The sequence below is a fragment of the Protomyctophum bolini genome, assembly GCF_963924005.1.
Source record: "Protomyctophum bolini genome assembly, chromosome: 1".
NCBI lineage: Eukaryota > Metazoa > Chordata > Actinopteri > Myctophiformes > Myctophidae > Protomyctophum > Protomyctophum bolini.
In genome coordinates, this window is record NC_137862.1 from 42,932,116 (window position 1) to 42,959,487 (window position 27,372).

The 27,372-nt window shown below is 43.4% G+C and overlaps 2 protein-coding genes across 2 annotated transcripts in view; both read left to right on the forward strand.

Annotated features, from left to right (window-relative positions):
* The first annotated feature begins 5,616 nt into the window (after positions 1–5,616).
* Positions 5,617–11,109, forward strand: LOC308330185 (uncharacterized protein). Its single transcript, XM_080784928.1, has 5 exons — positions 5,617–5,696; positions 7,560–8,734; positions 9,820–9,889; positions 10,577–10,660; positions 10,906–11,109. The coding sequence occupies exons 2-4, from the start codon at positions 7,696–7,698 to the stop codon at positions 10,656–10,658; spliced, it is 1,191 nt and encodes a 396-aa protein (XP_080641054.1). The 5' UTR covers positions 5,617–5,696; positions 7,560–7,695; the 3' UTR covers positions 10,659–10,660; positions 10,906–11,109.
* A 1,836-nt stretch (positions 11,110–12,945) lies between these two features.
* lrrk1 (leucine-rich repeat kinase 1) overlaps positions 12,946–27,372 on the forward strand; it is a 99,681-nt gene continuing 85,254 nt past the window's right edge. Inside the window, exons 1-3 of the mRNA XM_080772463.1 lie at positions 12,946–13,064; positions 14,771–15,388; positions 25,763–25,971. Coding sequence (XP_080628589.1) covers positions 15,313–15,388; positions 25,763–25,971 — 285 coding nt within the window. The 5' untranslated portion in view covers positions 12,946–13,064; positions 14,771–15,312. The remainder of the gene's footprint in view (positions 13,065–14,770; positions 15,389–25,762; positions 25,972–27,372) is intronic.

Sequence of the window (27,372 nt, forward strand, 5' to 3'; positions counted from 1 at the left end):
CCTGGGCCTGTGTGTGGGCAGCCCTGTAGCGGAGCAGCCCCTGGGCCTGTGTGTGGGCAGCCCTGTAGCGGAGCAGCCCCTGGGCCTGTGTGTGCAGGGCAGCCCTGTAGCGGAGCTGCAGCCCCTGGGCCTGTGTGTGCAGGGCAGCCCTGTAGCGGAGCTGAAGTCTGTGCCTGAGGACGACGTGCAGGGGGAGGAGCCAATCATCCACAACCAGGAAGTGATGGTTGGTTGTGGCGATGGTGATGACCACTCTGTAGAACACAGGACGATTGATAGGTAATGGACAGGGGTGTAAAGTAACTAAGTACATTTACTCAAGTACTATACATAAGTACAATTACAATTTACTTGAGTATTTCCAATTTCCAATACATCCCGGATCCAAATATTGTGCAAATTATTTGACAGCTTTAAACTAGAACTTTGTAAACTTTGTAAATTATTACAAAAGATCTACAAGCTCACAATGCGACACATTGTGATCTTGTAGATCTGCTATTTTCAAAATATTTTAAAACGTTTGAAAACTTTCATTGAGACATGCATAAAGAGTACTTTCTATTTTCGGTACTTTAAGTACATTTTTTATACCAATACTTTTGTACTTTTCCTCAAGTACATTTTGAATTTCGGACTTTTACTTGTAACTGCATCTTAACGTTTCTCTCCTATGTTCTCCCATCTGACTAGTAGTGAGGAGCCGTTCTGTAGGATCTGCCATGAGTCTGGAGGAGGATCCGGGGAGCTGCTGTCTCCCTGTGAGTGCTCTGGCTCTCTGGCCCTGGTCCACCGTGGCTGTCTGGAGCGCTGGCTCAGCACCTCCAACAGCAGCCACTGTGAGCTCTGCCACCACCACTATGCCCTGGAACGCCTGGCCAAGCCCTTCACCCAGGTGAGACCGACGCCCACCATTCATTGATTGATTTATTGATTCATTGATTAATTGATTCATTGATTCATTGATTCATTGATTCATTGATTCATTGATTCATTGATTCATTGATTCATTGATTTTTTTCACAGTATGCAGAACAGTGTTGATTTCGTCGCCAAAAAAAAAACATTATGTTCGTCGACTACCTTTTTTGTTGTTCTCTCAGAGCGCAGCAGACTGGGTTGTTATCTCAGAGCGCAGCAGACTGGGTTGTTCTCTAGGAGCGCAGCAGACTGGGTTGCTAGGCTAGCGAGTTTCTTGGAACATTTGTGGTCGTAGTGGCTACATCTGTCATTGAAAACTTTTCAGCGATAGTCTTAGTTTTAAGGGTAACTTGCATAATTGCAATATTACACTTTGACAGTTTGTAGCAGTCGACAGTAGGCTACTTGTGCACTCTGCTTGCGCACTAGTAGGCCCTGCAGTTCTAGTTTAAAATGTGGTGACGTCACGCTCATACTGTAGGCTGGTGAACCAACAGGAAGTCGACTCGATGTTGTTCCGCCTCTATATGCCCATAAAGCATACTGTATAGGGCTCTTTAGGGCACATGCTACTCTCTCTGGACTGCATTTATTAAAGCCTAAAGCCACTTAGCCTGAGAGCCAGATTAGATGCTGCCTCCTTTCCTTCCCTCCCATGCTGTGCCTCTGCTCAGGACAGGACAGGACAGGCCTGGGTATAATTGGCTTCCTCCTCCTCTTCCACTTGGCATGTGAAGCCATGCAGCACCTGTAATCTGTTGTTTACAGAGCATACACATGCTGCTCACACATGCTCAGATACACACGTTTATCGTGATATGCGTATCACATTGTGAGCTTGTAGATCGGCCATTTTTCCAATAACATTTTTATACATTTGAAAACATTCAATCTGCATAATGAGTACTTTTACTTTAAGCCAATACTTTTGTATGGGGACCAGGGTCCCCAGCTAAATTATATTTTGGAACCAAATGGAACCTTATGGCTCTGTAACTCTGAGAGTGTGGGTCCATTTGGTTCCATTTTCACAATCTCAGAGTAACAGACCCATAACCATAAGGGTCCATAAATTAACATTGATTTTACAATATAAATTGGGGGTCCCAGAGATAGAAATGCCATTAAACGGGGTTCGTAGAGTAATGCATGTCAAAATGGGATGGTTTGAGAATCACTGCTATAGAGCCGTGAAGATATCTTCTCTTATGGGGGTCCCTGCATGGCATATGTCTCTTCAAATGGGTGCCCACGGGCTATAATTAGTGACAACTTGGGGGTCCTTGACATGAAAACGTTTGGGAACCCCATGGCGGTAATCATCCGGGGGTTCATGTGCTCCTTTCTCCTCCTCCTCCTCCTCCTGTCCCGACCCGTACAGTGGCTGTGCGGTGCGTCCATGCAGGCGCAGAGGAGGACCCTGTGTGGCGACATGCTGTGCTTCCTCCTCATCAGCCCTCTGGCCAGCCTGTCGGGGTGGCTGTGTGTTCAGGGAGCCACGGAACTGCTCCACACCAACACTGTGGAGGCTGTAGGACTGCTGTTCCTCACCCTCACGCTACTCACCATCTACGTCTTCTGGACCGTGGTAAGAAGACTGACAGATTTAGTTATGTCACGTTCTTTTGGTATACATTTGGATTCTAGTTTTAAGTCATCTAAACATTTTATTTTGTCTAGTTTTTAGTCGACAAAATAAATGTCATGCGACTTTTAGTCGATTCAATCTAGAGTTAATTTTGTAGATAAAATATTTTTTGGCTGATTTTAAACTTTGTTACAAATGGCACAAAGCTCACAACGCGTCGCTGTGAGCTTGTAGATCTGCTATTTTCAGAGTGCAACAAAACATAAAATGCCTCGTATTTTAGTTACTGGATCTCTTCTGTATACTAGTAGTCCCTCCCTAACATTTTTGTCTAGTTTTAATTTGTTAACGAAATTGTCAATATATTAAGACTTAATAGTTTTAGTCATCCTATACTATAGCTTCGTTTTATTTAGTTTTCATCTGTGAAAAAAGGTAGTCGATGAACATTCTTCATCATACTTTGTCGACAAAATGAACACTATAGTGGTAAGCAGATCGAGCATCACTCATATTGTACAGTCACTGTACATTAAACTTTTACTCAATTATAAATCCCAGATTTTTACTTGCAGAGTATTTTTAAATCACAGTATTGATACTTTTACTTATAAAATGTGAGTACTTTTCCTTCCTCCTCCGTCCTGCAGGTGTCGGTGCGTTTCCACATCCACCTGTTCCACACCTGGAGAAACACGGACCAGAGTGTGAGACTCCAGGTCCTTCCGGCAAACTCCACATCCACAGATTCCACACATCACCACCAGCAGGCCCTGTCGATGCACTTCTTCAGAAAGACCGCCAACAAAGACACCATTGTGTAGTTCTAAATGGACCCAACCTGGCAAGCTCAGACACAACACGGACACCATGGTTGTAGTTCTAAATGGACCTAACCTGGCAACCTCAACCACAGGACACCATGTTTGTAGTTCTAAATGGACCAAACCTCCATGGTTGTAGTTCTACCCAACCTCCATGGTTGTAGTTCTACCCAGCCTTCATGGTTGTAGTTCTAAAATAATTGGACCCAACCTCCATAGTTGTAGTTCTAAATGGTTAATGGACCCAGTCTACAACCCAAACACAAAGGAATTTGAGAAGGATGATGAAGCTACACAGATGAGGGATTACACATTATTGAGAAGGCTTTGGCCATTTTGAACAAGCTATGAAGCTCAATTGTTTAACTTTTTTTTTTAACCGCTAAGACAATATTGAGGTGAAGGAAATGGAATACCAACAGCCTTTTAGAAATTTCCTACAACCTTTGTTTTTGATAAATTAATGAAAACATTCAGTACAATAAGTCAGACTCGTGTCATTTCCTGTGGAAGCTAGTGTAATGCTTTATGGTGTCGTCCACTCACAGTTAACAGTTTCTGTATTGAGTTGTGCTTGAAATGTACTGTAATCAAAATCAATCAATCAATCAATCAATCAATCAATCAATCAATCAATCAGCTGATAGTGAAACATGTCCAACCCAGAGCCATCTGGTCCAACCTAGCCTGGTGAAACCACTCCCCCTGCTGGACAACAAATGAATGGCCGTGGATATGCACGGAATTTCTTTCATGTGGATTCCAAGGGATTCAATTTCCCAAAAGTTGCGTAACTGATCTGACAGTGCCTGTTCCTCTCCGACATGTGCATCACTTCAATGTCCACAACTTACTTCAGTTATGATATTTAGCGTGGTGACTTCTCCAGCCATCCAAATATACTTTCCAGTGCAACTAGTCCTTCATTCAGTCTCTCCATTTTTCCTGTGACCATTTTCCAATATTGGTCTCCGCCAATTAGGACTCCTAATTCCACTGCACCCATCCCTATGATAGGTAGCCTATACATCTGCTATGGGCATTCCTTTTGCTTCCAAGTCCCTCCTTATATCTTTCCGTTTGGCGCTTTAATCATAGAAGAGCTCAACTTGGGTGTTTCCAATAAATGGACATCAATGCTTTGATTGTTCTTGATATTTCACAAACGAGCCTTCACTTTCCTGCAGGTAATTCTCTGGGGTGTTTTGCAACCAAACACATACATATTCAACGTTTCTTTACCTATATAACTGGCAGGTTAAGTGCTCTGGAAATATCCTCTTTAATAAAAATGCGTGTTTTAATAGGCACCTGGCTACTTGGCTTTGGTGCATTCTATCCAAATGGTAGCTGTCTGCAGTAATACTGTACTATTGTCAGAGTTGCTTGCTACACTACTAAGTGCATCTGCAACACTGTAGTCAGCCTGTCTGTCGTTGCCGTGGTCGGCGCGTCTATCATGCGCTGTATATTGGCTGTTTGATTGCAAACTGTTTTGTGGTGTCTGCGCCCGCACTCTTCACAGTGAATGCCCTGCGTTCTACAATTACGCGCGACATGCCTGCAGCCTGCTACCCAGATAGTAGGCTACAAAACACCTGCCTTGTTTCCTCTTCTTAGTTCAACAGTCAGTTTGGTACAGTTCTTGGATTTGTGATTACCATTACAGAATATGCATTTTGAATCATCTCTGAAACTCGCAGCATGGAATGCAGCTGTCGAGGCAGTGCCGCCGCTGTAGGTTTTGATTTTTCCGTTATTTTCTCCCATGTGCGCTCTGAGCCGACTGAGCAGTGAGCACTCTCTTGATTCTCTCTCTGGGGGGTCAAGATACAGGGCAGAAAGAGCTCAGCTATGTGAGGAACTAGCCAATATCGGGATACCCACTGTGTAGTAGGCTACAAGACTGTTCAGCTGGGGAAAGGAGCAACATGCTGTCAGCTGTAGAGAGGAGCGTCTTAGCCTTCCTCCACAATACAGACCTCTATAAGAGGATATATCATAGACTGTAAGGGATATAGACATAGAGCACCGAGCGGAGTATCATCCTGAGCGGTGGAGGGCAGTAATACGCGAAAGCGTCTACACTGCCGGAAATCCCAACAGAAGAAGAAGAAGAAGAAGAAGAAGAAAACAACAGCCAGACTGTCAGTCTGTCACTGATGATACAAATAAATATGCCGGTAGGCTAATGATAGTAAAAAATACTTGCTTATTCTCTATCACGCATTGACGCTGTGCATCTCAAAGCTTGACAGGTTATGGTTACACAGGTTATGGGTACACAAGGATAGCGTTTGGTCCGAGGAAGAAGTTTAACGTGACGGATTAACACGGCGCTTCGGTGGACAACTTGGAGATAAGTGAGTAAAAAATATAAGGAATATTTCACTCCCGGTTTGTGTCTTTATAACTCGGCGTGCATCGAGTGAAGATCCAGCCACTTCTAACACCATGTTATAGTTTGTGAGTTGGGTAGATTGTAGATTGTAGTTGCAGCTTCAGTTTTACTGAGTGAATCCATCTACAGGCATGAGCAGTCGATCCAATAACAGTGTCAGTGCAGTAGTCTTAATGGGACATAGAGTACAATCTATCACAAGAATAAGAGCTCGTAACTAATGTAAGTGCTACATTTATTTAAAAAAAATGCATTTATGATATGCATTTGTAAATGGCATGTACTAGATTACTTATATGTGCACTTATATGTGTTTTTTTTACCGATGTAAAAAAGCTATTCCCAAAACATTGCGCACTTTGCATATGTTCCTACCATACGTGTGGTGAATTAATTAAAGCAAAAGAGGGCGCTGTTTCTCCATTATTTGCAGATGCATTCTCAGATACAATTATTATAGTGGTCTTCAACTAGTGGTGCGGGGACCACCAGTGGTCCTTGAGGTTTCCAGGTCCCCAGCTAAATGGAGAGTTGGTAGCCTAGCCACTAATTAGACAGACTGTTTATTAAACAGTTGGCATATGGAAATTATTGTATTTAGTATTATATTGTAATTGTATTGTATATAATTGTATGAAACCAAACGTAATTAAGTACTAGGGACACTTCAGTTTAAGCAGGACCAAATAATTGTCTCCACCAGGCCGAAGGCCAGGGGGGAGAGTATGTTTTGCACTCCGTCCCGTTATCAGCTAATCTCCGGCACCGTTGGCCCGATCCATGCCAAACTTTGCACACACACTCCCTGGATGCCAATGACGAACCTCTGCCCCAAATATTCCTCAACGGCCTGTTATAGCGCCACCATCAGGCCGATTTAGGCAAAACACATTTCTGTAGATTACTCGTACACATTTTATCCATACATCACACAATTCAGTATACACTATCTCCATAGTCATGTGATCAACACGGAGCGGCACCATTTCCCATCTTCCATCCTGATTGGCTAAGATTGGCTTCCAAAGCTCACACGATTGGTCCGTTTAGAAAAAATGCCACAAATCACAAACACGGTGTGCAATTTCCGTGAAATTATACACGCACATTTCCACTAGGCCGAGGACGACATGCCACAAATTCTTCCCCCAAATCAGCCTCACGGTGGCGCTATAACAGGCCAATTCCTGTTTTTAGCTATAACTGCATCGATCTGTATACAACTTATGTATGCGCACTCCCTAGAGGCCATGGAAAAACATTGTCCCTGAATCCCTCCACATCTGCCGGTTATAGCGCCACCATGAGGCCGATTTCTGTAAAACAGATTGCTTATGTTAGTCGCACAGATTTCATCCAAATCTCACGCAAATCGGTCCACATGATCTCTGTAGTCATGTGATCAAGACGAGTCTGTTGGATTTCTCACATTCTACACTGATTGGCTTACACACTATCTCTATAGTCATGTGTCCAAGACGGATCTGTCCGATATATCATTTTCCATCCTAATTGGCTAACATTGGCTTTCAACGTTTGCAGGATTGGGCCGTTTTGAACAAAAGCCTCAAATCATCCAATTGCCATCCAAGGCAAGAAGAAATGTCACCCTTTTCACATTGGCCTATTATAGCGCCACCAGGAGGCCACAACCTGACATGCCCTGTTGGAGACCTGTGCCGATGGGCACTTTATCTAGTTAATAATGTGTCGCTTAAAATGATTATGTGTTTTGTACAAAACAAATCAATAAGTAGAATAATCAATCTCATCTAATAAAAAGTGGTTATGTCTGCTGATGTACTCTCCTCTCTCCTCCTTCTAGATGTTCCTCTCCTCCCTGTGTGTGAAGAGGAGGTTTCCCCTGAACAGCAGGAGAGGACCAGGACCAGGTCCAGGAGAAACCAAAACCTCCACAGATTAAAGAGGAACAGCAGGAGAGGACCATCAGTCTGGTCCAGATGAATCCAGAACCTCCACGGATTAAAGAGGAACAGCAAGAGAGGAGCATCAGTCTGGTCCAGATGAATCCTGAACCTACACAGATAAAAAATGAACAGGAAGAGCTACTTAAAAAACCAGAGGAGGCTGGTGGATCAACGGTGACATTACTGGCAGTGAAACGTGAAGATGATGATGAAAACAGAGACACAGAGCAAACTGACGTAGCAGACTGTGGAGAATCACAACCCTTTAGTGAGGAACAGCTCCTCTCTTCACATGGTTCTGAATCTGACATCACTGAAGACAGTGATGAGTGGGAGGAGACCAGGGAGGATCAGTCCGCTTTAAACACACTGAAATCACACAAGACACAAAATGTAGAAGGGCAAAGATTGTGTTTGAGCAACAAGCTGTCCCAGGACTTGAAATCATCAAAACGAACTCCATCCACGAAGAGTCACACAGAGAACAATTGCTTCCGTTGTACCGTTTGTGGCAAAGGATGTGGTTACAGGAGTCATTTGAAGAGACACATGAGAATTCATACAGGGGAAAAACCCTATGCGTGTACAGAATGTGAACAAGGATTCAATCGAAAGGAACATCTGAAGACACACATGAGGATTCACACAGGGGAAAAACCCTATGTGTGTACAATTTGTAAACAAAGATTCACTTTAAGTGGTACTCTGAAGACACACATGAGGGTGCACACAGGGGAAAAACCCTATGTGTGTACAGTTTGTAAACAAAGATTCACTTTAAGTGCTACTCTGAAGAAACACACGAGGAGGATTCACACAGGGGAAAAACCCTATGCGTGTGCATTTTGTAAACAAAGGTTCACTGAAAGTGGTACTCTGAAGAAACACATGAGGATTCACACAGGGGAAAAACCCTATGCGTGTACTGTTTGTAAACAAAGATTCACTGAAAGTGGTACGCTGAAGAAACACATGAGGATTCACACAGGCGAAAAACCCTATGTGTGTACAGTTTGTGAACAAAGATTCAGTCGAAAGAGTAATCTGAAGACACACATGAGGACTCATGCAGGTGAGGGAAATGTTTAGTTTGTAGCAAATGCTTTGTTCAAACTGCATCTCACACTTTAGGATTCAGCACATTTTTCACCAACCTTTCAAAAATCATAGAATATTCTGCATTTGTCGTCGATTAAATAATCTTGCAAAGATGAAGGAATGACGAAGTTCTTCAGGGTATTGAGAATTTATTAAGAAGATTCAGCAGAGTAACAACATACAGAGAGTGAGGAACAGGCCTCCTTGCCTGTTCCAGCAGCCCCTCCGGGCGCAAGCCTCCTCAACCCCATTCTCAGACAGTCCTTATAGTCATGTAATGTCCATATACGGATCTGTGCTAAACATAAGGGCATAAGTATACCTTTGCTGACAGTGTGGAGGAGTCAAGTCAGCTGTTAGATTGACAGCTGCATGAATTAGACTGTCACTGAGCACATTGGTGAGCAAAGAGACTTAATGGAAGGAAGATAAATACACAATAATGCATATATCTGGCACTGTAGTTGGCATTCTAAAATTCCCATTAGGCCTACAGTCCTAATGGGACTACAAAATGGGCACTTCTGTCCTTTTGATTGGCGGCGCGAACAGCTGAACATGATCATAATCATCTATAGATGTAATTCCCTCTCCTGCCCGTTCCCATTGACTTTTATTCCCGTCCTGTCCATATCACGAGATTAATAAAAATAAAAAATCCCATCCCGCTGGAATCCCGTGATCCGCGGTAGTCCCGAAAAAATGTCATCCTCTAATTGGCAGTCAATGAGCTTAGAAATGCGTCTTCATACAGAGAGAACTAACGGCAATGCATTTTTCATAGAGGCAATCTGACCTGACACATAATGTCAAATACAGAGCAAATTTATAATTCAGTGTTATCCAATATGACATCGGCAGATTGTAAATAATAAAGCAGAGGGATCACCCCTCCACAGCTGATCAAGATGACCAAATCAAATAAACAATTGTTTACAGTTTGTGTTCATCTTAAGCATTAAACACAGTTGTTTCTCATCTTAATTTAGTTTACAAACCAGACAGCTCATCTTGTGTCTTCTTTTTCATTGCCTATAATGACCTTTACATGTCCTTCAGTGTCAGATGCAGTGCAGGATAAGGAGGTTGATGGAACAACTGTTGAGCCCAGAGTTGCTTCCTGCAGCAGGTAATTATTTATTCACTTTCATTTTTTCAACAACAAATACACAACATCCTAGATTTAGTGACTAATCATCACATTGCTGACTTTGCATTCCACTACTCTCTTAACGGTATCTGTTTGGTGTTTTAAGAAAACACATGTATTTGTCCTCCTCTACCAATCCAATGAGAACAGTCTATTCCAAATGTGCTTTCAGTAAAATGACTTAAAACTTATAACTAATCATGGTATTTAATTGGCCTTTACTCTGGAATCAGTGTAAGCTAATGGTCAACCTCCTGTCATTACTCTGATCTGTGGAACTCTGCGATATTCAGTGTGATATTCCGTGTAGCATTGTTCACGTGTTTTGTAAATAATATGCAAGGACAGGATGTTTAAACACTGAGACGAAGTCGAGGTGTTTAGGTATGGCCGCATCTGCCCCGTCGCCTCGGAAAACAATGAAGTGAGTTGATCAGCCATTTAGCTGTAAATTACATGGTGTGTTTGTTTAAATGGCTGTCATGTTGGATATAGCATAAGCAGCTGTGCTGGTGAGGATTTGATTAGACAGCGGTCTGTTATAGAGTCCAGTCCAGTGGTCATTATCCAGGAATAACACACCGCTGAATTTGACCAATCAGAATCAAGCATTCAACCAAGCTGTCACTGTGTAATATGATACTGTATTGTGCAATATTCTGCTAGTCCACAGTTCTATGCTGAGGAAAGTCCCAAGAAGAAGAATAACACTACCACTGAACAGCAGGGGGCGCCCACTGCCCAGTGACGGTAAGAGAGAGAAAAATGTGTATTATTACTTTATTATTATTATTATTATTTATACCTCCTCAATAGCATACTTACTAAAGAAAGCATAGATGAATAATAGAGATCAACATGCTATGTGCATGTAGATGTCAAGGACTTATTGGTTTCTGACTACTGTCATTTGTAGCATCAGACTATGGATTAACAGTCCTGCACAGCAGGAATATTTTCAATTATATCACCTGGGTTTGTCTGTGACCTAACAGGTTATGTAGGAGACGTAGGTGAAGAGAAGAGGAAGAGGATGGATTCCTCCAACAAGCTCCCTTAACTCATTGCAACCGAGGAAGCATCTGTGTCAATTTAACTTGTTGCATCTGTGTAAAGAATAATTTTAGATTTTTGCGTTGACTATTCAAAAATAGTCCTATACACTTAATACCAGGAGATGTTTATATACTTTGTCAGTGCTAAAAGGAATCCGGTGGTGCTAGTTAGAAGAAGGTACTGTTCATCCTTGAATGTGGGGCAATTATAGCTCTGTATAATCTCAGGTTGTATGTGAGATTTTTTCATTGAGACTATGTTCAGGTTCAGGAGGTGTAATGTCTTAAAACAGATTCAGCTCATTTCTCATTTGTTGGGGGGAGGAGGGGCCAGGGGTGACTGACAGATCAGTGAGGGCCAATCAGGGTGTGCGCAAATCTCTGCCGCGACCCGCCCCTCTAGACAACATTAGCTCAGGCTTGGGAGAGGTGTAATAGGAGGCTGCTCAATCATATTGTCCATGTTGAAACTGTCACTTTTCAGTAAAATGTTATTATTTAGTCACAAGATTGATCTTGTTAATACTTTACATTTGTTCAATATTTAGAAAACCCACAGACATAAAACAAAATCAAATAGCAAATATAGCTGATAATACAAGGGCAGTGAGCTTAAAACCCATTTTGGGCGGGAACCCCTTTTGGTGTTATGCTTTAGCTATTTTTGAAAAATCGAAGAACGACTGACATAGAAACATAGCTTTTTCAGAAAACTGTCAGGATATAGAAGACATTTTTAGAATCTGATCTCAGGTCAGAATGGGTTAAGTACTGTAGATATGCAGTTTTTGGTTAGTTTTATTTTAGCTTTTATTTGGGGAGCCATCCTTTCTTCTGTGATGATTGAACACCCACACATGAGACCTAGAGAGAGAATAATAGGCATGTTTGTGGTGGAAGCTCCCTGGGTTCGTTTGTGAGTCTCTTGTACTTCTTCTAGTCTCTCTCGTCTCTCCCATAGCTAAGCAAAGTAGTCCAACAGAGGCGAGGCGTGGCGGCGATACAGGGAATGTTTTTGGCACTTTTGATCATACGACAAAGTATTATTAATATTTGGGGTTTTTAAACAAAGTAACTTTCTGAAGGTGTTGCTGTTAATTTATAGTTATATGTTTTTTTTTATTATGGTTATTTTGTTGACAATAAAGTTGAACCTTGGGTGGCTCGTGAGTATACTACTTGAATTCTCTTTACAGTATATGCACTACAAGAGGTGAATAGTGTGTACTACTTCATGAGTATACTACAAATATTAACAGGTGAATCATTTGTGTTAATAGTTTGTACTGATTTGGGTGAGTACTTTGATGTCCTATACTAGGGAGATGTCTGCATACTCTGTCGGTGCTAAAATGAATCCTCTGTGGTGCTACAGTTAGAAGAAGGTAAAGATGATCAATGTTCATGGAAGAAGAAAAAAAAAACATACAAATAGCCAGACAACTATTCCACAATTTAGAACCTCCCCAAATCAGATTAAAGAAGCTGCCATTTCCGTTCATGAACATATATTTTAAAATGTCTTTAGAGCTGAAATCACTTAATTACCAGGCAGGGACCAGGAGGCTCCCCGCTCCCCCCAATAAGTCTCCCCCTGCCTGAGAAAACAGAACAGCAGTATATAGTCAGGAAACATGAATATTTTTCCATACATTATTTTCCATACTTTTCCAGACTTGGAAAAGTAAAAAATGAAATTCCATACTTTCCATACTTATACGTAGGAACCCTATTACAAGGTCTGTTAATGTATAATATAATATATAATATTTATAATATATGATTTTTGATTTATAACCCCAAGAAAGCCTATAGCAGCAATCTGTTGCGATCACTTTGACAAGCGCACACACACACACACACACACACACACACACACACACACACACACACACACACTATAGTGGTGCAGAGGAGGACAATGCATTGTGCAAACACACAGCAGACCGACAGACTCAGGCTGTGGAATCAGGAAGTAGAAATTGTAGTTTCCAATCACAGACAGACGGTGTCAGACAGTCTGTTTCACTGTGCGTCGCTCGATCCATGTGTTTGGGGATTACTTAAAATGTGCGTCACTAAAAGGTTCTACCGACGCGGTGAGTAAACTACACTAACGTATGAGTTGTCTGTATAGTGCAGTGTGTATCAGTGTGTGTGTGTGTGTGTGTGTTCACTGTGTGTTTTCTAATGGTTTGTTGACACGTTGGAAAAGTGGCAACACGTTTCTACATAAACTAAACAGTTTGACGTGTTTGGATTCAGAACAGGAACCCAGCAGTCCTCATAGTTTCTGACATTGTTTCACAGTACTGCTAGCCTTTATGTGGTTTGGGTTTTAGGTCAAGACTCTCGTATATGTAACGTACGTAGTTTACCCATGTTGACATTTGTATATCCAAAGTCTTAGCGACCACCCCCCAATTTACGCTGGAATCTCACCAGTAAAGCCCTCAGACCTCGGAACATGTTCAAATGCTACATATACGCTGATTCCCCGCTTGTCCCAGATGTCTTCTATCTCTGCGGGATGTATGTGTAATGTATTAATCCATATTGTTCAATAGAGTAGTGTTTTAATGCACTCTGTGTCAGACTCAGTTAAGCTCCTCAATGGTCGGTAGTGAGGGAGGCGCATCCGGTGACAGCAGGTATTACACACTGTAAACGGGAAGTAAACGAGGAGGGGGAAATGGCGTGGATTAAATCACTTCTTTATTGAACAATATGGACTAAAACATATTACACACACACACACACACACACACACCGCAGAGATAGAAGACATCCGTGACAAGCGGGCAAGCAACTTTATATTGTGCATTTGTAAATGTTCTGATAACTGAGGGCTTTACTGGTGAGATTCCAGCGTAAAGACTGCGTGACATTAAGTAAATATAAGCTACATGTTTTGTTTTGTCAGAAAAAATGAGTCATGTCAGTTTTCAACCGTTTTTTGCAGTATGTGTTACGCTGCAGCTAACATTGCATTTGCCTTTCCATGTCAACGTTGCTTTACAAGAGATTAAATTAATTTCGCTCCTATGCCACTAAAATGTGGAACACCCTACCAACAGCCGTTAAGAAATGTGAATCCCTGATTCCCTAGGCCTAGACTCCTTCAAAATCGCTCTCAAAGAGCACCTATATGGACGGCTGTAATTCAAAACTGGCCCCTGTAAAAAGCCCGCCCCCCCCCCATACTGTTCATGTTTGTCCGTTATGATAATAATCATAATAATGTGATTTCTCTTTTTTAATAGAAGTGTATATGTGTATGTCTTTAAATGTTCAGATGAATTGAAAATGGAGGACCACGATGTAAACAAGTCTTACTTACTTTTTCTGGTTTTATCCTCTTCCACAAACAGCTAGTTAATACAATTTTGTTCATTCAATCAAACAACAGTGGTGGAAAAAAAGTTATTTACTTAAGTAAAAGTATCAATACTGCAATGTAGAAGTACTAGCTCTACAAGTCTGGAATTCAAACTTTACTTGATTAAAAGTACAAAAGTATTGGTATAAAAATGTACTTAAAGTACAAATTTGTCATTATGCAGAATATCCCATTTCACAAGTTTTCAAATGTATGTAATGCATCAAAATCTTACTGCAATGTAGATCTACAAGCTCACTGCAATGTGTCACTTTGTTATCATCAATCATCAATCCAATTGCAGTGTGTTATCGTGTCAAGATAAGCAGAGCTCACATGCGCTGACCTTGGACCTGTGATATCGTGTGTGTGTGTACTGTAGCCATGACGTCGATCTCCACTATCTTTGTGTTTTCTGTGCTGCAGGACCATGAACCACGATGTGCTGCTGAGACACCTTTCCCTTCAACCACCATAGTCTGCTGCCTGCTCCACTGTCCACCCTCAGACCAGCCCTTCAACCACCCTCTGCTGCCTGCTCCACCCCCAGACCAGCCCTTCAACCACCCTAGTCTGCCTGCTCCACCCGCAGACAAGCCCTTCAACCACCCTAGTCTGCTGCCTGCTCCACCCCCAGACCAGCCCTTCAACCACCCTAGTCTGCTGCCTGCTCCACCCCCAGACCAGCCCTTCAACCACCCTAGTCTGCTGCCTGCTCCACCCTCAGACCAGCCCTTCAACCACCCTAGTCTGCCTGCTCCACCCGCAGACCAGCCCTTCAACCACCCTAGTCTGCTGCCTGCTCCACCCTCAGACCAGCCCTTCAACCACCCTAGTCTGCCTGCTCCACCCCCAGACCAGCCCTTCAACCACCCTAGTCTGCTGCCTGCTCCACCCTCAGACCAGCCCTTCAACCACCCTCTGCTGCCTGCTCCACCCTCAGACCAGGAGGTGGAGAAGGTGGAGACATGTCCTACTGGGCTGCAGGCCTCTCCCCGGCCCACGCAGACACACCCACAGTCGCCACCATGGAGGAACACACTGGTGAGCAATAAATACAGTCCTCGTTGTTTCCTCCCTACTTACCCAGTCCTCCAGGAGGGCTGTGGTGGTGTTCACAGGCTCTCCAGTAGGTGTGGTGGTGATCCCATGCTTTCCTCTCCTGACACCATGCCATCCCGTCTGCCATCACTTTTTTCCAGTACTTAATAATACTGCATATGTACATGTCCTAGTGATGGTTGGTTACTGTAAATTTAAAGAGCAGGCAGCTGAGCGTGTCTGTGGTTGAGGGACGGATGTGCTTTACAGAAATATACACATAAGTAGAACTGAAACGCAGAGAGAGAGAGAGAGAGAGAGAGAAAGAGAGAGAGGTGTGTGTGTGTGTGTGTGTGTGTGTGTACGCGCGCAGAGTGGGACATCCACATGTACAGTATTGTGTGTACAGTATGTTTTTTTCAGACACACAAAAGGAGGACAGTGTTGCATATATATCTGAGACGATCAAGGCTGCTTCCGGGCAGCCGGGTGGACTTGAGGCAATCTGGACAGTACAGTACAGTACAGTACAGTACAGTACAGTACAGTACAGTACAGTACAGTACAGTACAGTACAGTACAGTACAGTACAGTACAGTACAGTACAGTAGAGCTGTGGACAGTACAGTACAGTACAGTACAGTGGTACAGGGAACCAGTACCAGGGAGGGACCTCCTTCTCTCTCACCCCCAAGAAGTGAAGTCATCCCTGGGTCAGACAGTCAGCCAGTCAGTCAGGCAGTCTCTCTGAGGAAAGAAGAAAGAGAGTATTAATGTCCATGCACACTGCTACACTTTCCCGCTTTCCCGGCGGGCAGGCAGGCAGGCAGGCAGGGAAGGAGGCAGGCAAGCAGGCGGAGGGAGGGAGGGAGGCAGGCAGGCAGGCAGGCAGGCAGGCAGGCAGGCAGGCAGGCAGGCAGGCAGGCAGGCAGGCAGGCAGGCAGGCAGGCAGACAAACAGACAGAGATAGTGAGATGATAAAAATGGTGTGGCTCTCAAACAGAGGAGCAGTGCCCCCCCCCCCCCCCCCCCCCCCTGCTCTCTCTCTCTCTCTCTCTCTCTCAGAGAGAGAAGCGAGAGAGAGAGAGGCAGGCGTAGGAAAGGAGAGCAGTCAGTCGGGGGAAAATGGCCATGCTTGTTGTTCGGTCGGTCTGAGGTCTGTGTTGTTGTTGTCGTCGTATGCAGGGCAGGCTACACACACACACACACACACACACACACACAGTGAATGACTATGATCAGAGAAACACTAGCAGAGATTGTAGTGTTAGTTGTAATGGATGGAGAGGAGGAGGAAACCAGAGGATCTGTGTCGTTATGAGCAGGTAGGAGATCTCTGTGTGTGTGTGTGTGTGTGTGTGTGTGTGTGTGTGTGTGTGTGTGTGTGTGTGTGTCATCAGATTGACTGTACATTTCCTCCTGGTGGAGTCGGTGTTGTCATTGACTGCTTCATAGTGTAGCCCAGTGGTTCCCAAACTGTGGGTTGGGACCCATTGTTATTGGTCCCTTAGTTTTTTGTTTCCTACATTTGTTTGTGGTGCAACCACTCCAAGGAACAGCAATGTCCGTGTTAACCTATGTGTGTGAGTGACTATGAGTAACCTATGTGTGTGACTATGAGTACCAGTAGGGGCAAAAGTGGCGGTGTTGTGCCAGAAACAGAGAGAGAGAGAGAGAGATAGTGCTGCTAATGAGAGACAGAGAGAGAGGGGGGGAGTGGCACCACTCAGTTCACACGGGTGTGATTTTTTTAAATAGATTGTAGCTTGTAGATCTGCTATTTTCACTAGTTGTGGCCCTGGGGGCGAATATCTAATATCTAATTTCTGAATATCTAACGACTGGTGTAGCCTATATGTCGGGTCGCAGGGGCAACAGCTCCACCAGAGTGTTCCAGACTTTCCAGACCAAACATTAGTGACTTTCTCCTGGTGGATCCCAAAGACGTTCCAAGTCCAGTGAGTCGATGTGTTTCCTCCAACTGCGCCTTGGTCTTCCCCGGGGTCTCCTCCCAGTGGGACATGCCTCGAGTATCTCCCTATAGGGAGTCGCCCGAGAGGCATCCTAACCAGATGCCCAAACCACCACCACCTAAGCTGGCTCCTTTCAATGCAAAGAAGCAGCGACTCTACTCCGAGTCTCTCCCTTTGTTCATTGCCTCCATTAGAGCGTTGTTTTCACTTTATCAGGTTGCAGACTCGAGTAAATGTTGGTCAAAGGCTTGAGTTGATTTAATCAGCGTCTTTTTATAGAATGCCACCTTGACGATGGAGTTCTGTTGACCTAGTGCTGTTTGACCTGTCCGCTTAAGCATAATGACTTCATTAACAACAGGCTGCTGGCAGAATGAGTGTTGGACTGGTGTTTGTCTTCTTTGAGATTACCCACACACAGTCAACAGAAAAAATAGCCAATCTACAAGCTCAAAACGTGTCGCAGTGCGACGCGTTTTAGCTTGTAGATTTTATTTTTGCTACGACAGTAATATGCAATGTGGCCCTCTGGAGTGAGTGCGGAACTATAGTGGTCCTCTCCATCGTCAAAGTTGACATGTGTCTCCTGTTACAGGCCTAATGGTGTATTTTATTTTATGTTGTGTATATTATGTGTAAGAATCTTGGGTGTATTAGTTAGTTTAGTATTCATGTTTGCTATGCTAACTATGATTTATGGTTTATTGCCATTTCTTGTCATTGTAAACTGTAAAAAAGTGTCCTGTAAGTCCATATGGGCTGGGCTTCTTCGGAACCATGACACTTAAATAAATAATCAATCAATCAATCAATCAATCAATCAGTCAGTCATATTGATGGACACTGAAAGCTACCTATGAATGACTTCAGACGCAGCCTTTTCACCACTGCCTGTAAATGTTAGACCTGTTTGTCAGCCGTCATCTTATCTTATAAAAAGGGGAAACAAATACTCTCATAATCCTGCAGTGCAAACTCCATCTTACAAATAATGCTGATGTTGAGGGTAAAATGGCCTTTATTTTTAGGGGCTCAGATATTAGTGTAGATTTCTGTCCTACACAAAAAAAAAATCCCATTGACAATGAAAGGAGAATTTTACATCATAGTGTCTGAGCAAATAGGCATAGTGTCTATTTTACATCATGATGATATACGGTGATAAGAGCGCCCCTCACTTCATGTGATTTTTACTCCATGGAATCAACAGTGGTCTGCTCTACAAACAACAGGGTGAAATAGTCGTAGAGTAGAGTGAGCGAGAACAATGCCACTAGGATACCAAGTACACAATGAACCTACAGTAGCCTATGTCCAAACAGCATCTAAATAACATTCTTAACATTTTTAGTCAAGAAAAATAACAAACACATGGCAAGTAAACAACATACTTGTCCTCCTGACATACTCATACCCCTGTAGGATAGTGGTAGATTGATTGATTGATTGATTGACATTTTTATTCCACAGTATGCAGAATGGTTACATTTCAAACTACTGTAAAGCACAAGTCAATACAAAATACTGTTACTTTGTGGACGGACCATGATAAAGCATTGACACTTGTTTACAACAGGGTCCACCATTTTCAATTCATCAGAAGACGTACAAATATACACTTCTATAAAGATACAGGAAGTCATCATACAGTATATGGAGTGCTGTGCGAACAGGCCAGCTCCATTTGATTTGATTTATTTGATATATTCATAAAAGAGCAGTACATAATTATCAGGATTGCGCAAAAAGGACTTAATTCCATTGTGATCCAAATAAATAGTTACAGCATAATGGTAAGAAGATAAAATGATAATGACATTTACAACAGGCCATCATATGTAGATCAGTAAACAGAAGACAATGAATAGATATAAATATATAAATACACTAACTTGCCCATCAGCCACTTTTTCTACATCCTTTTTTAAATCCTGCAATCCTGCACCCCTGTATATTGAAATGTGCTTACATACAAGATGTAACCTTTACAATATTTTGGGCATTGTTCTTTTAAAAATGTATAGACCATAATGAGTCTCAGTTGTTGTATTCTGCCTTCCACTGGGAGCCAATTTCATTCTCTAAAATGGTTAGCGCCAATGTGGGTTATTGGGGAGAGATAAAAGACTACCCTCATTAGTTTATTTTGCAACGTCTTTGGTATTTTTAGATAAGCCGCTGTACCAGGTTAGGCAAGTGTAATCACAGAGACATTGTACTAATGCTGAGGCCAATCCTAGCTAGGAACTTAGTCCTTGCATGGATCTTGCCAATAACTGAGTGGGCCATCGATTCACTAGACAAGTTTAACTTCAACTGCAAAGTTGGTTACCTCTCTTAAGTTGTACCTGGAAGCAAAAACAATACATTCAGATTTACCCAAATGGAAAGATAACTTGTTTTCACTTGACTTCAATATTTTTTAGCTTGTTTTCTAGAAAGCGAGTGATTCTGACTGTAAGTCATATCAAATGTAGAAATGATTTACATGATTTGAAATCTGATCGTGAATAACTCTTTCAAATATTTTACTGCGAATACTTAAAATAGATACTGGTCGGTAATTACTTATACTTCATCCCTCCTGCCTTTTTTTATGTAGGGCAGTAACTCTGGCCTTTTTAAAATCATGTGGCACCTTTGCTTGGGAGATTGAAAGATTTATGATGTGTGTTAGATATGGAGCTTGGCTCCATCCCGCAAAACAAAGTGGCAGGGATGGCCAGTTGCTTTGGTAGTATCTAATTGGTAGTATCTAATCCTCTTAAAATAACTGTTTCATTTGATATTTGTGAGAAAGATAACTGCTTTGGCCTCCATATATGGACCCGGGCAGGGGCCCTCTCCAGAGCCCGGGCAGAGGCCTTTTTGGGGCTGTTCTGGACAATCGTGGGTCCGACCGACTTGACACCGAGCACTGCACTCCCAGCGGTGGGGTGGAACATGTGTGTCAAAGTCGGTGGGGCGAACGGTTCTCGAGTTACATACATTACAGACGGAGACTTGGTGCATTTAGATTACAACTATGTTACTTATATACTCTTTGTTCCTACTCTCACCTATGGTCATGAAGTGTGGGTCTGGTTAGGCTAGGGAGGTCCTTGAGGCACGTTCCACTGGGAGGAGACCCCGAGGCAGACCAAGGCGCAGTTGGAGGAAACGCATCGACTCACTGGCCTTGGAACGTCTCGGGATCCCCCAGGAGGAAGTCACTAATGTTGCTCTGGAGAGGGTCTGGAACACTGGAAGTCTGGAACACTCTGGAACATGGATGATTAATGACATCATGACAATCAGCCATATATCAGGAATAGGGAACTATATAATGACATTTTGACAATCAGCCATATATCAGGAATAGGGTACTACATAATGAATGACATCATGACAATCAGCCATACAGTATATCAGGAACTGGGAAGAAGAGATGTAGATGCAGCTTGTTTATTTGTAGCTCATTTCATACACAAAGAAGGCAATACAAAGTTCAAAGTTATGCCTTTTATGTGATATAAGGCATACAAATGCAATATGAAAGCATAATAGAAGAAATTGTGTTTTGATTCTGCCTCGCTGTGTTTCGTCTTTAACTAGTAGAGCTGTACTTACAACTGCATCAATGCATCAACTTTAATTTCAACTATCAAAGTATATCGATGTGTATTATGTAAACTGCAACATATCGCACCGTTTGACATTGTATATCGTATCGTTGGGGTGCATACTTAGTTTAGACTAGTCATTGGTTAGACATGGGTTAAAGTCAGGTTTAGGTGTACATTCCACTGTAGGAGGTTAGGGTGATGGTTTGAGTTTGAGGTTGTAGGACTAATGACTGGTCTAAACCAAGTATACTGTCTAAACTAAGTACTGCACCCTGTATCGTTTTGCAATGCAAATAATTGCTTGAGTGTTCATTTCCATTGTGGTCCATTGAGTGCAAATGTGTGTGTGTAAGCTGAGTGCCGTGTGTTTGAGATGCTGGGGGTAACCATGGAAGACAACGTTTTAAATCAATCAATTGTGTGATGCTCTGCGCTGTCGGATAAAAGATCCATCAGTCCTTCTCGGATGTCTACCACCTCCCCCCTGTCCATTTGAGAAGGAGGTTGTGAATACATGCATCCTGTCGTTTGGTTGCTTTTAGCTGTTTTCTTTGCATATATCTTCTTACCGAAAGGATAGCGTAGCGCTTTGTCTTCTGATCTCTGCACACACTAGGCATGTGAAAGACTTTAAGGAGATGTTACGTGCATTACATATTTGCGGTCTGTGTTGCAGTGTTGATTTCAACGACTAAAACTATGACAATATGTTTTCATTGACGAAAACTAAATACAAACTATGATATAAGCTATGATGACTAAGACTAAATATACTGACAATTTAGTCAACACATAAAAACTAGACTAAAGTGTCAGGGAGGTACTAGTGGAGAAGAGATCCAGTAGAACTAAATGTTATGGAGGGACTAGTGGAGAAGAGATCCAGTAGAACTAAATGTCAGGGAGGGACTAGTGGAGAAGTAGATCCAGTAGAACTAAATATCAGGGAGGGACTAGTGGAGAAGTAGGTCCTGTCTGTCTGTCTGTCTGTCTTACTGGCCTCTCACAGACGGATGGACGAACGGACAGACGCAGGCCAGGGGGCAGGACAGCTTTGCTTCTGCTGGTATAATGGTTTCACTCCCTTAGGATCTCTCTCTCTCTCTCTCTCTCTCTCTCTCTCTCTCTCTCTCTCAATTATTCATCGAGGGCCCAAAATAATGCAAACAGGGACTTAAAAAAATGCAGACATCCTGTGCTCTGGCGACAGCAGCATGAACGCTTCAAGAAGGATTAAGCCCTTTAGACCTGACACAAGATTCTACAAATGCCTTCTAAATCCTAACGGTTTTCTGAAATACCTATGTTTCTATATGTGGTTCTCAAACAATTCCATGTCAAGGACCCCCACAATTATAGGAAATTGGCAGCCGACCCCCATCCGAAAATATGTTGTTCCAGGGACCCCCCCCAGAAGCAAAGATTTGAAAGAATATATATTCAAAGATTCGCGCCGCATTTTCAATAGTTTTCAAAAATAGCAGATCTGTAAGCTCGTAGCGCGTCACTTGTTGCCACACTATGAGCTTGTAGATCTGCTATTTTTCAATAGCTAAAGTTTGACATAATGCTTAAAACACCAAAAGGGGTTCCCGTCCAGAATGGGTCAAGCCAGTGAGATGGCTAAAGGGAGTGTACACTACATTAGGACACTTCGATGGAGTGTACATTATACCAGTAAGTCGCCCTAAAGGGCGAGGTTGCGTGCACGCATACCCTTGGGTGACAGCAGACTGCTGGGGGAGCGCTGGCGCTTCGGCATGGGGGTCAGATCAACATATGGAATGAATGAATGAATGAAATATCTTTTTTCGTGTCATGCCACTTTGGCCCATCCCATATGGGATTATATGATACATTTAACAAAGTACGTTGAAAACAACTGACATTACAGTCCTTCCTGTTCATATTCCATAATGCATTATTAAATACATGAATACATATTTGTACAGTGTTTCAACAAAATTAAAACAAAGTGTGTGTGTGTGTGTGCACTGCATGCATTTCTGTCTATGTGTGTGTGTTTATCGTAGCGCGCACACACACATGCACGTTTTGCGTGTCCTTGTGTGGTACCCCTGGCATGTGGCTCAGATCCTAGCTTGCTACACTTCAAGAGGAATCTTAGTGTAAAGCTGGACAGGCAGACAGGGAGGCAGGCAGGCAGGCAGACATGTGTAACTCTGACCCCAGAACAGTGCGTAGGGTAGGTCTGTAACTCTGACCCCAGAACAGTGGGTAGGGTAGGCTGTAACTCTGACCCCAGAACAGTGGGTAGGCTGTAACTCTTGACCCCAGAACAGTGGGTAGGCTGTAACTCTGACCCCAGAACAGTGGGTAGGCTGTAACTCTGACCCCAGAACAGTGGGTAGACTGTAACTCTGACCCCAGAACAGTGGGGCTGTAACTCTGACCCCAGAACAGTGGGTATAGGGTGTAACTCTGACCCCAGAACAGTGGGTAGGCTGTAACTCTGACCCCAGAACAGTGGGTAGGCTGTAACTCTGACCCCAGAACAGTGGGGGGAGCCAGGTTGTTTGAGGAGGTCACAGAGGTATGGGGAGGAATGGCAGAGAGGGTCGGAGACTGGCAATGTTCAGTTTTGGTGACTTGATTTACATGGGGGAGGAAAGAAAGGGTGGGGTCAAAAATGTTGCCAAATGTATTGTACGATATGTACAGTGACAATGTTCTGAGTTCTGACTTATAGGCACGTTTTAGCTGTCTGTGTTCCTACTGTCTGACTTCACTGGCAGTGTTTATATGTTCTTTTGCACAAAGCTATTGTTGTACTTCTGTTTATGTGGAGTTGTGGACACAAATAAATAGGTGTGTGTGTTTGTGTGTGTGCTGCGCTGCGCATGCATACCGGATGAGCGGTAGATACTAAGTGTTTTTGCATGGTGTCATTTCATTGGACAGGAGGTTCATAGCTCAGATCCAGTGTGTTCATGTAAAGATTTGACTGTGTTTTCTGTAAAGCCCTGAAACCACACCAGGGTTGCAAGGAGTTGCAAGGAGTTTCATTGGTGTGGTTTGTTTGGTTGCAAGTAGTTGCATTGGTGTGGTTTTGTTTTTAATCCAGTCAGACCTTCACTAGATCATGCTATAGACAGCGTCGCAGTCCCGCCCCCTTTCATGACGACGACGGGTCCGGAAAAGAATTTCCCATTCATTTTCCCCATAGACGTTTCATAAAGTATTTATTTACAGTCAGACCGTTAAGCCTCGGTCAAAACCAAATCGGATCGTGACAACTCATGACAACAAACACAATCCTTTGGGCCGAACAAATTATTAGAAAGAAGGAAAAAAGCAGGGTACAACATTTTTTCTGTTGGTTTCTTTTTTTGAATAATTTTTTCGGCCCAAAAAAACGTCATGAAGTTGTCACGATCCGAGTTGGCTCTGTCAGAGAGGCTTTAAAGGTCTTTAAAGTTTTAGTTAACTGCTGTAATATATCCTTGCTGTACACCTGTAGACCTTCACTATAGAGCATGCTATAACAATTTACAATATAGGCATTTATCAGACACTCTTGATCCAGAGCGACTTACAGTAAGCAAGAACAACACATGGCAATACATCACATAAATAAAAATAGTCATCACGAGTATATACCTATGTAAGTTGCCTCAAGTTCTGGGTGCCTGACGCAGTGCCCTGCCAGCCTCATCATTCTCTCTCTGACTTTGTCCGTGACCCGTGGTACAGTAGGTCCCCATAGAGGTCCACATTTCTGATGCAGTCCGTCCATGTGACACCTATTGCCATTCGTAGCATTCTTGTGTAGACTCCATCCAGGGCTTTTTCCTGTTGTACTGTGAGGGTCCATGTCTCGGCCCCATAAAAGCAGTACTGACTCCACAGTAGCTATGAACAGCCGCCTCTTAAGGTCTCCCATATCGGATTTCCACACTCTCCTCATCCCGTGCAAGGCTTTCCAGGCAAGTGCTCTCCGAACCTTCAGATCCTGTTCAGTTGAGGCAGTCCAGGCTCCGAGGTACTTGAAGTCCTCGACTCGCAGTGGCAATGGTTTTGTCCTCGGTGTTGACTGTCATTACCTTTGTTTTCTTGGCATTGAGCTTGAGGCCGATCTTCCTGCACTCCTTTTCTACTGCCAGACTTATGTGCAGAAGCTCCCTTCCTTTCTCGACTGTATCCGAGATTAGACTATAATGAAACTATGCGTATTCACTATATAGTGCTATGTCTACATAGAATGCTTTCTAAGTTGAGCCTTTGCGTATGCTTGTAAGGTCGTCGGGGCTAGGGCAAGTGCTACGGGCTAAGATGGTGTCCGAATAGGTGGGTTTTCAGGCTACGGCTATAGCAGGGTGGTGACCTAGTTCAGTGGTTCCCAAGGTGGGTTCCGGGGACCCCTGGGGTCCTTGAGGGAGTTCCAGGGGGTCCCCAACTAAATGATAGTTAGGAACCAAATCTACCCTTATGGGTCTGTAACTCCCATTAGAGAGTTACACATTTGTACACTCTCAAAGTTAAATTAAGTTTGTTTTGACAATACTGTATGTATTGGGGTCCCAGAGATAGAAATGGCATTACATACAGTAGGGGGCTGTTGCCTAATTCAGGTCAAACCGTAAAAAGCTTCTCTTATGGGGGTCCTTGGCATGTATTTTCAAATGGGGGCTCCACGGGCTAATGACTGTCATATTGGGGGTCCTTGACATGAAAAAGTCTTCCACTTCACATCCATCTCTCCCTCTCTTGATTTTCATTTGTAACATTCCTCTCCTCTCCTCTCCTCTCCTCTCCTCTCCTCTCCTCTCCTCTCCCAGACCCTGTGGAGGTGAACATGGGAGCCAAGGCATCGTTGCTGGGTGGTCCTGGGGGTCCCAGGTGTCCGGGGGTCTCGGCGCTGGCTCCGTCTCCCACCCTGGAGAATATCCAGGCAGCGTACGGGGACGGACAGAGAGACACGGCCAGGGATCTGATCCAGAAGGCCTGCTGTGTGGAGTGCAGCGCTGGGGGTCCTCGACTGCAGGGGGTGAGTGGACCACGCTGATGATCTAGTGCAGATCAGGGGGTCCTCGACTGTAGGGGGTGAGTGGACCACACTGGTGATTTAGTGCAGATCAGGGGGTCCTCGACTGCAGGGGGTGAGTGGACCACACTGGTGATTTAGTGCAGATCAGGGGGTCCTCGACTGCAGGGGGTGAGTGGACCACGCTGATGATCTAGTGCAGATCATGGGGTTCTCGACTGTAGGGGGTGAGTGGACCACACTGATGATTTAGTGCAGATCAGGGGGTCCTCGACTGCAGGGGGTGAGTGGACCACACTGGTGATTTAGTGCAGATCAGGGGGTCCTCGACTGCAGGGAATGAGTGATTGGTCATCACTCACCCAAGTGAAGTGCCCTTGAGCAAGGCACTGAACCCCCAACTGCTGTCTGTGTGTTTCTATGTGCAGGGCGTTGCTGAAAATGAAAACTTGTGCTCAGCTACTACCCTGGGTAAATAAAGGAAAGTGTGTGTGTGTGTGTGTGTGTGTGTGTGTGTGTGTGTGTGTGTGTGTGTGTGTGTGTGTGTGTGTGTGTGTGTGTGCTCTTGTTTGGAGCTCATCCCTCTAATCTCAGTCTCCAGGGAGAGCTGGCCTACTTACTGCCTGATTGAGAATAATATTACAACATTATATATAATGTATTACAGACTGTAATAATGTATACTTACCACTATACCACTTCCAACAGTTTGAAAAATAGTTTTATTTTCAGATTTCTTTTTTAAATGGAAAGAAAAAGAAAAAGCTAAACATAGCCAATCTACAAGTTCACATCTCATTGCATCGTGACATGTTGCGAGCTTGTAGATCGGCTACAGTACAGACTGTGAGCATGGATTTGTGTTGGGGGTTTGAGTAAACGACACCCATGCTGTCGCCACACAGGAAGAGTCATCATGAGACATAACATCCAATATATCAACTTACAATACCAAAGTAGTGTTTTCAATGTTGATGTAGCAAATAAAATATATCCAATATGAATAAATAATACACTTTAACCCATTTAGGCCTGACGTCGAAAAGAAAAAGAAAAAGTCTTCTGAAAGAATATATATATTCAAAGATTCGTATTTTCACGATTTTTCAAAAATAGCAGACCTACGTACAAGCACCGAGTGGCGCGCTACGAGCTTGTAGATCTGCTACTTTTAAATAGCTAAAGTATAACCTAATGCTTATTTAAAACACCTAAAGGGGTTCCCGTCCAGAATGGGTTTTAAACAAGCTGTACTGTCAGCCGTTTATTATGAACAGGCAACACTTAAACTTGGACCTGAAGTACAAATATACACTTAAACCACAAGAGAAGAGAGAAACGTCGGCTTGTCAAGCTCCTAAACCAAACCATGGCGGCCGTCACCATTCTGCTCAAACCCGAACA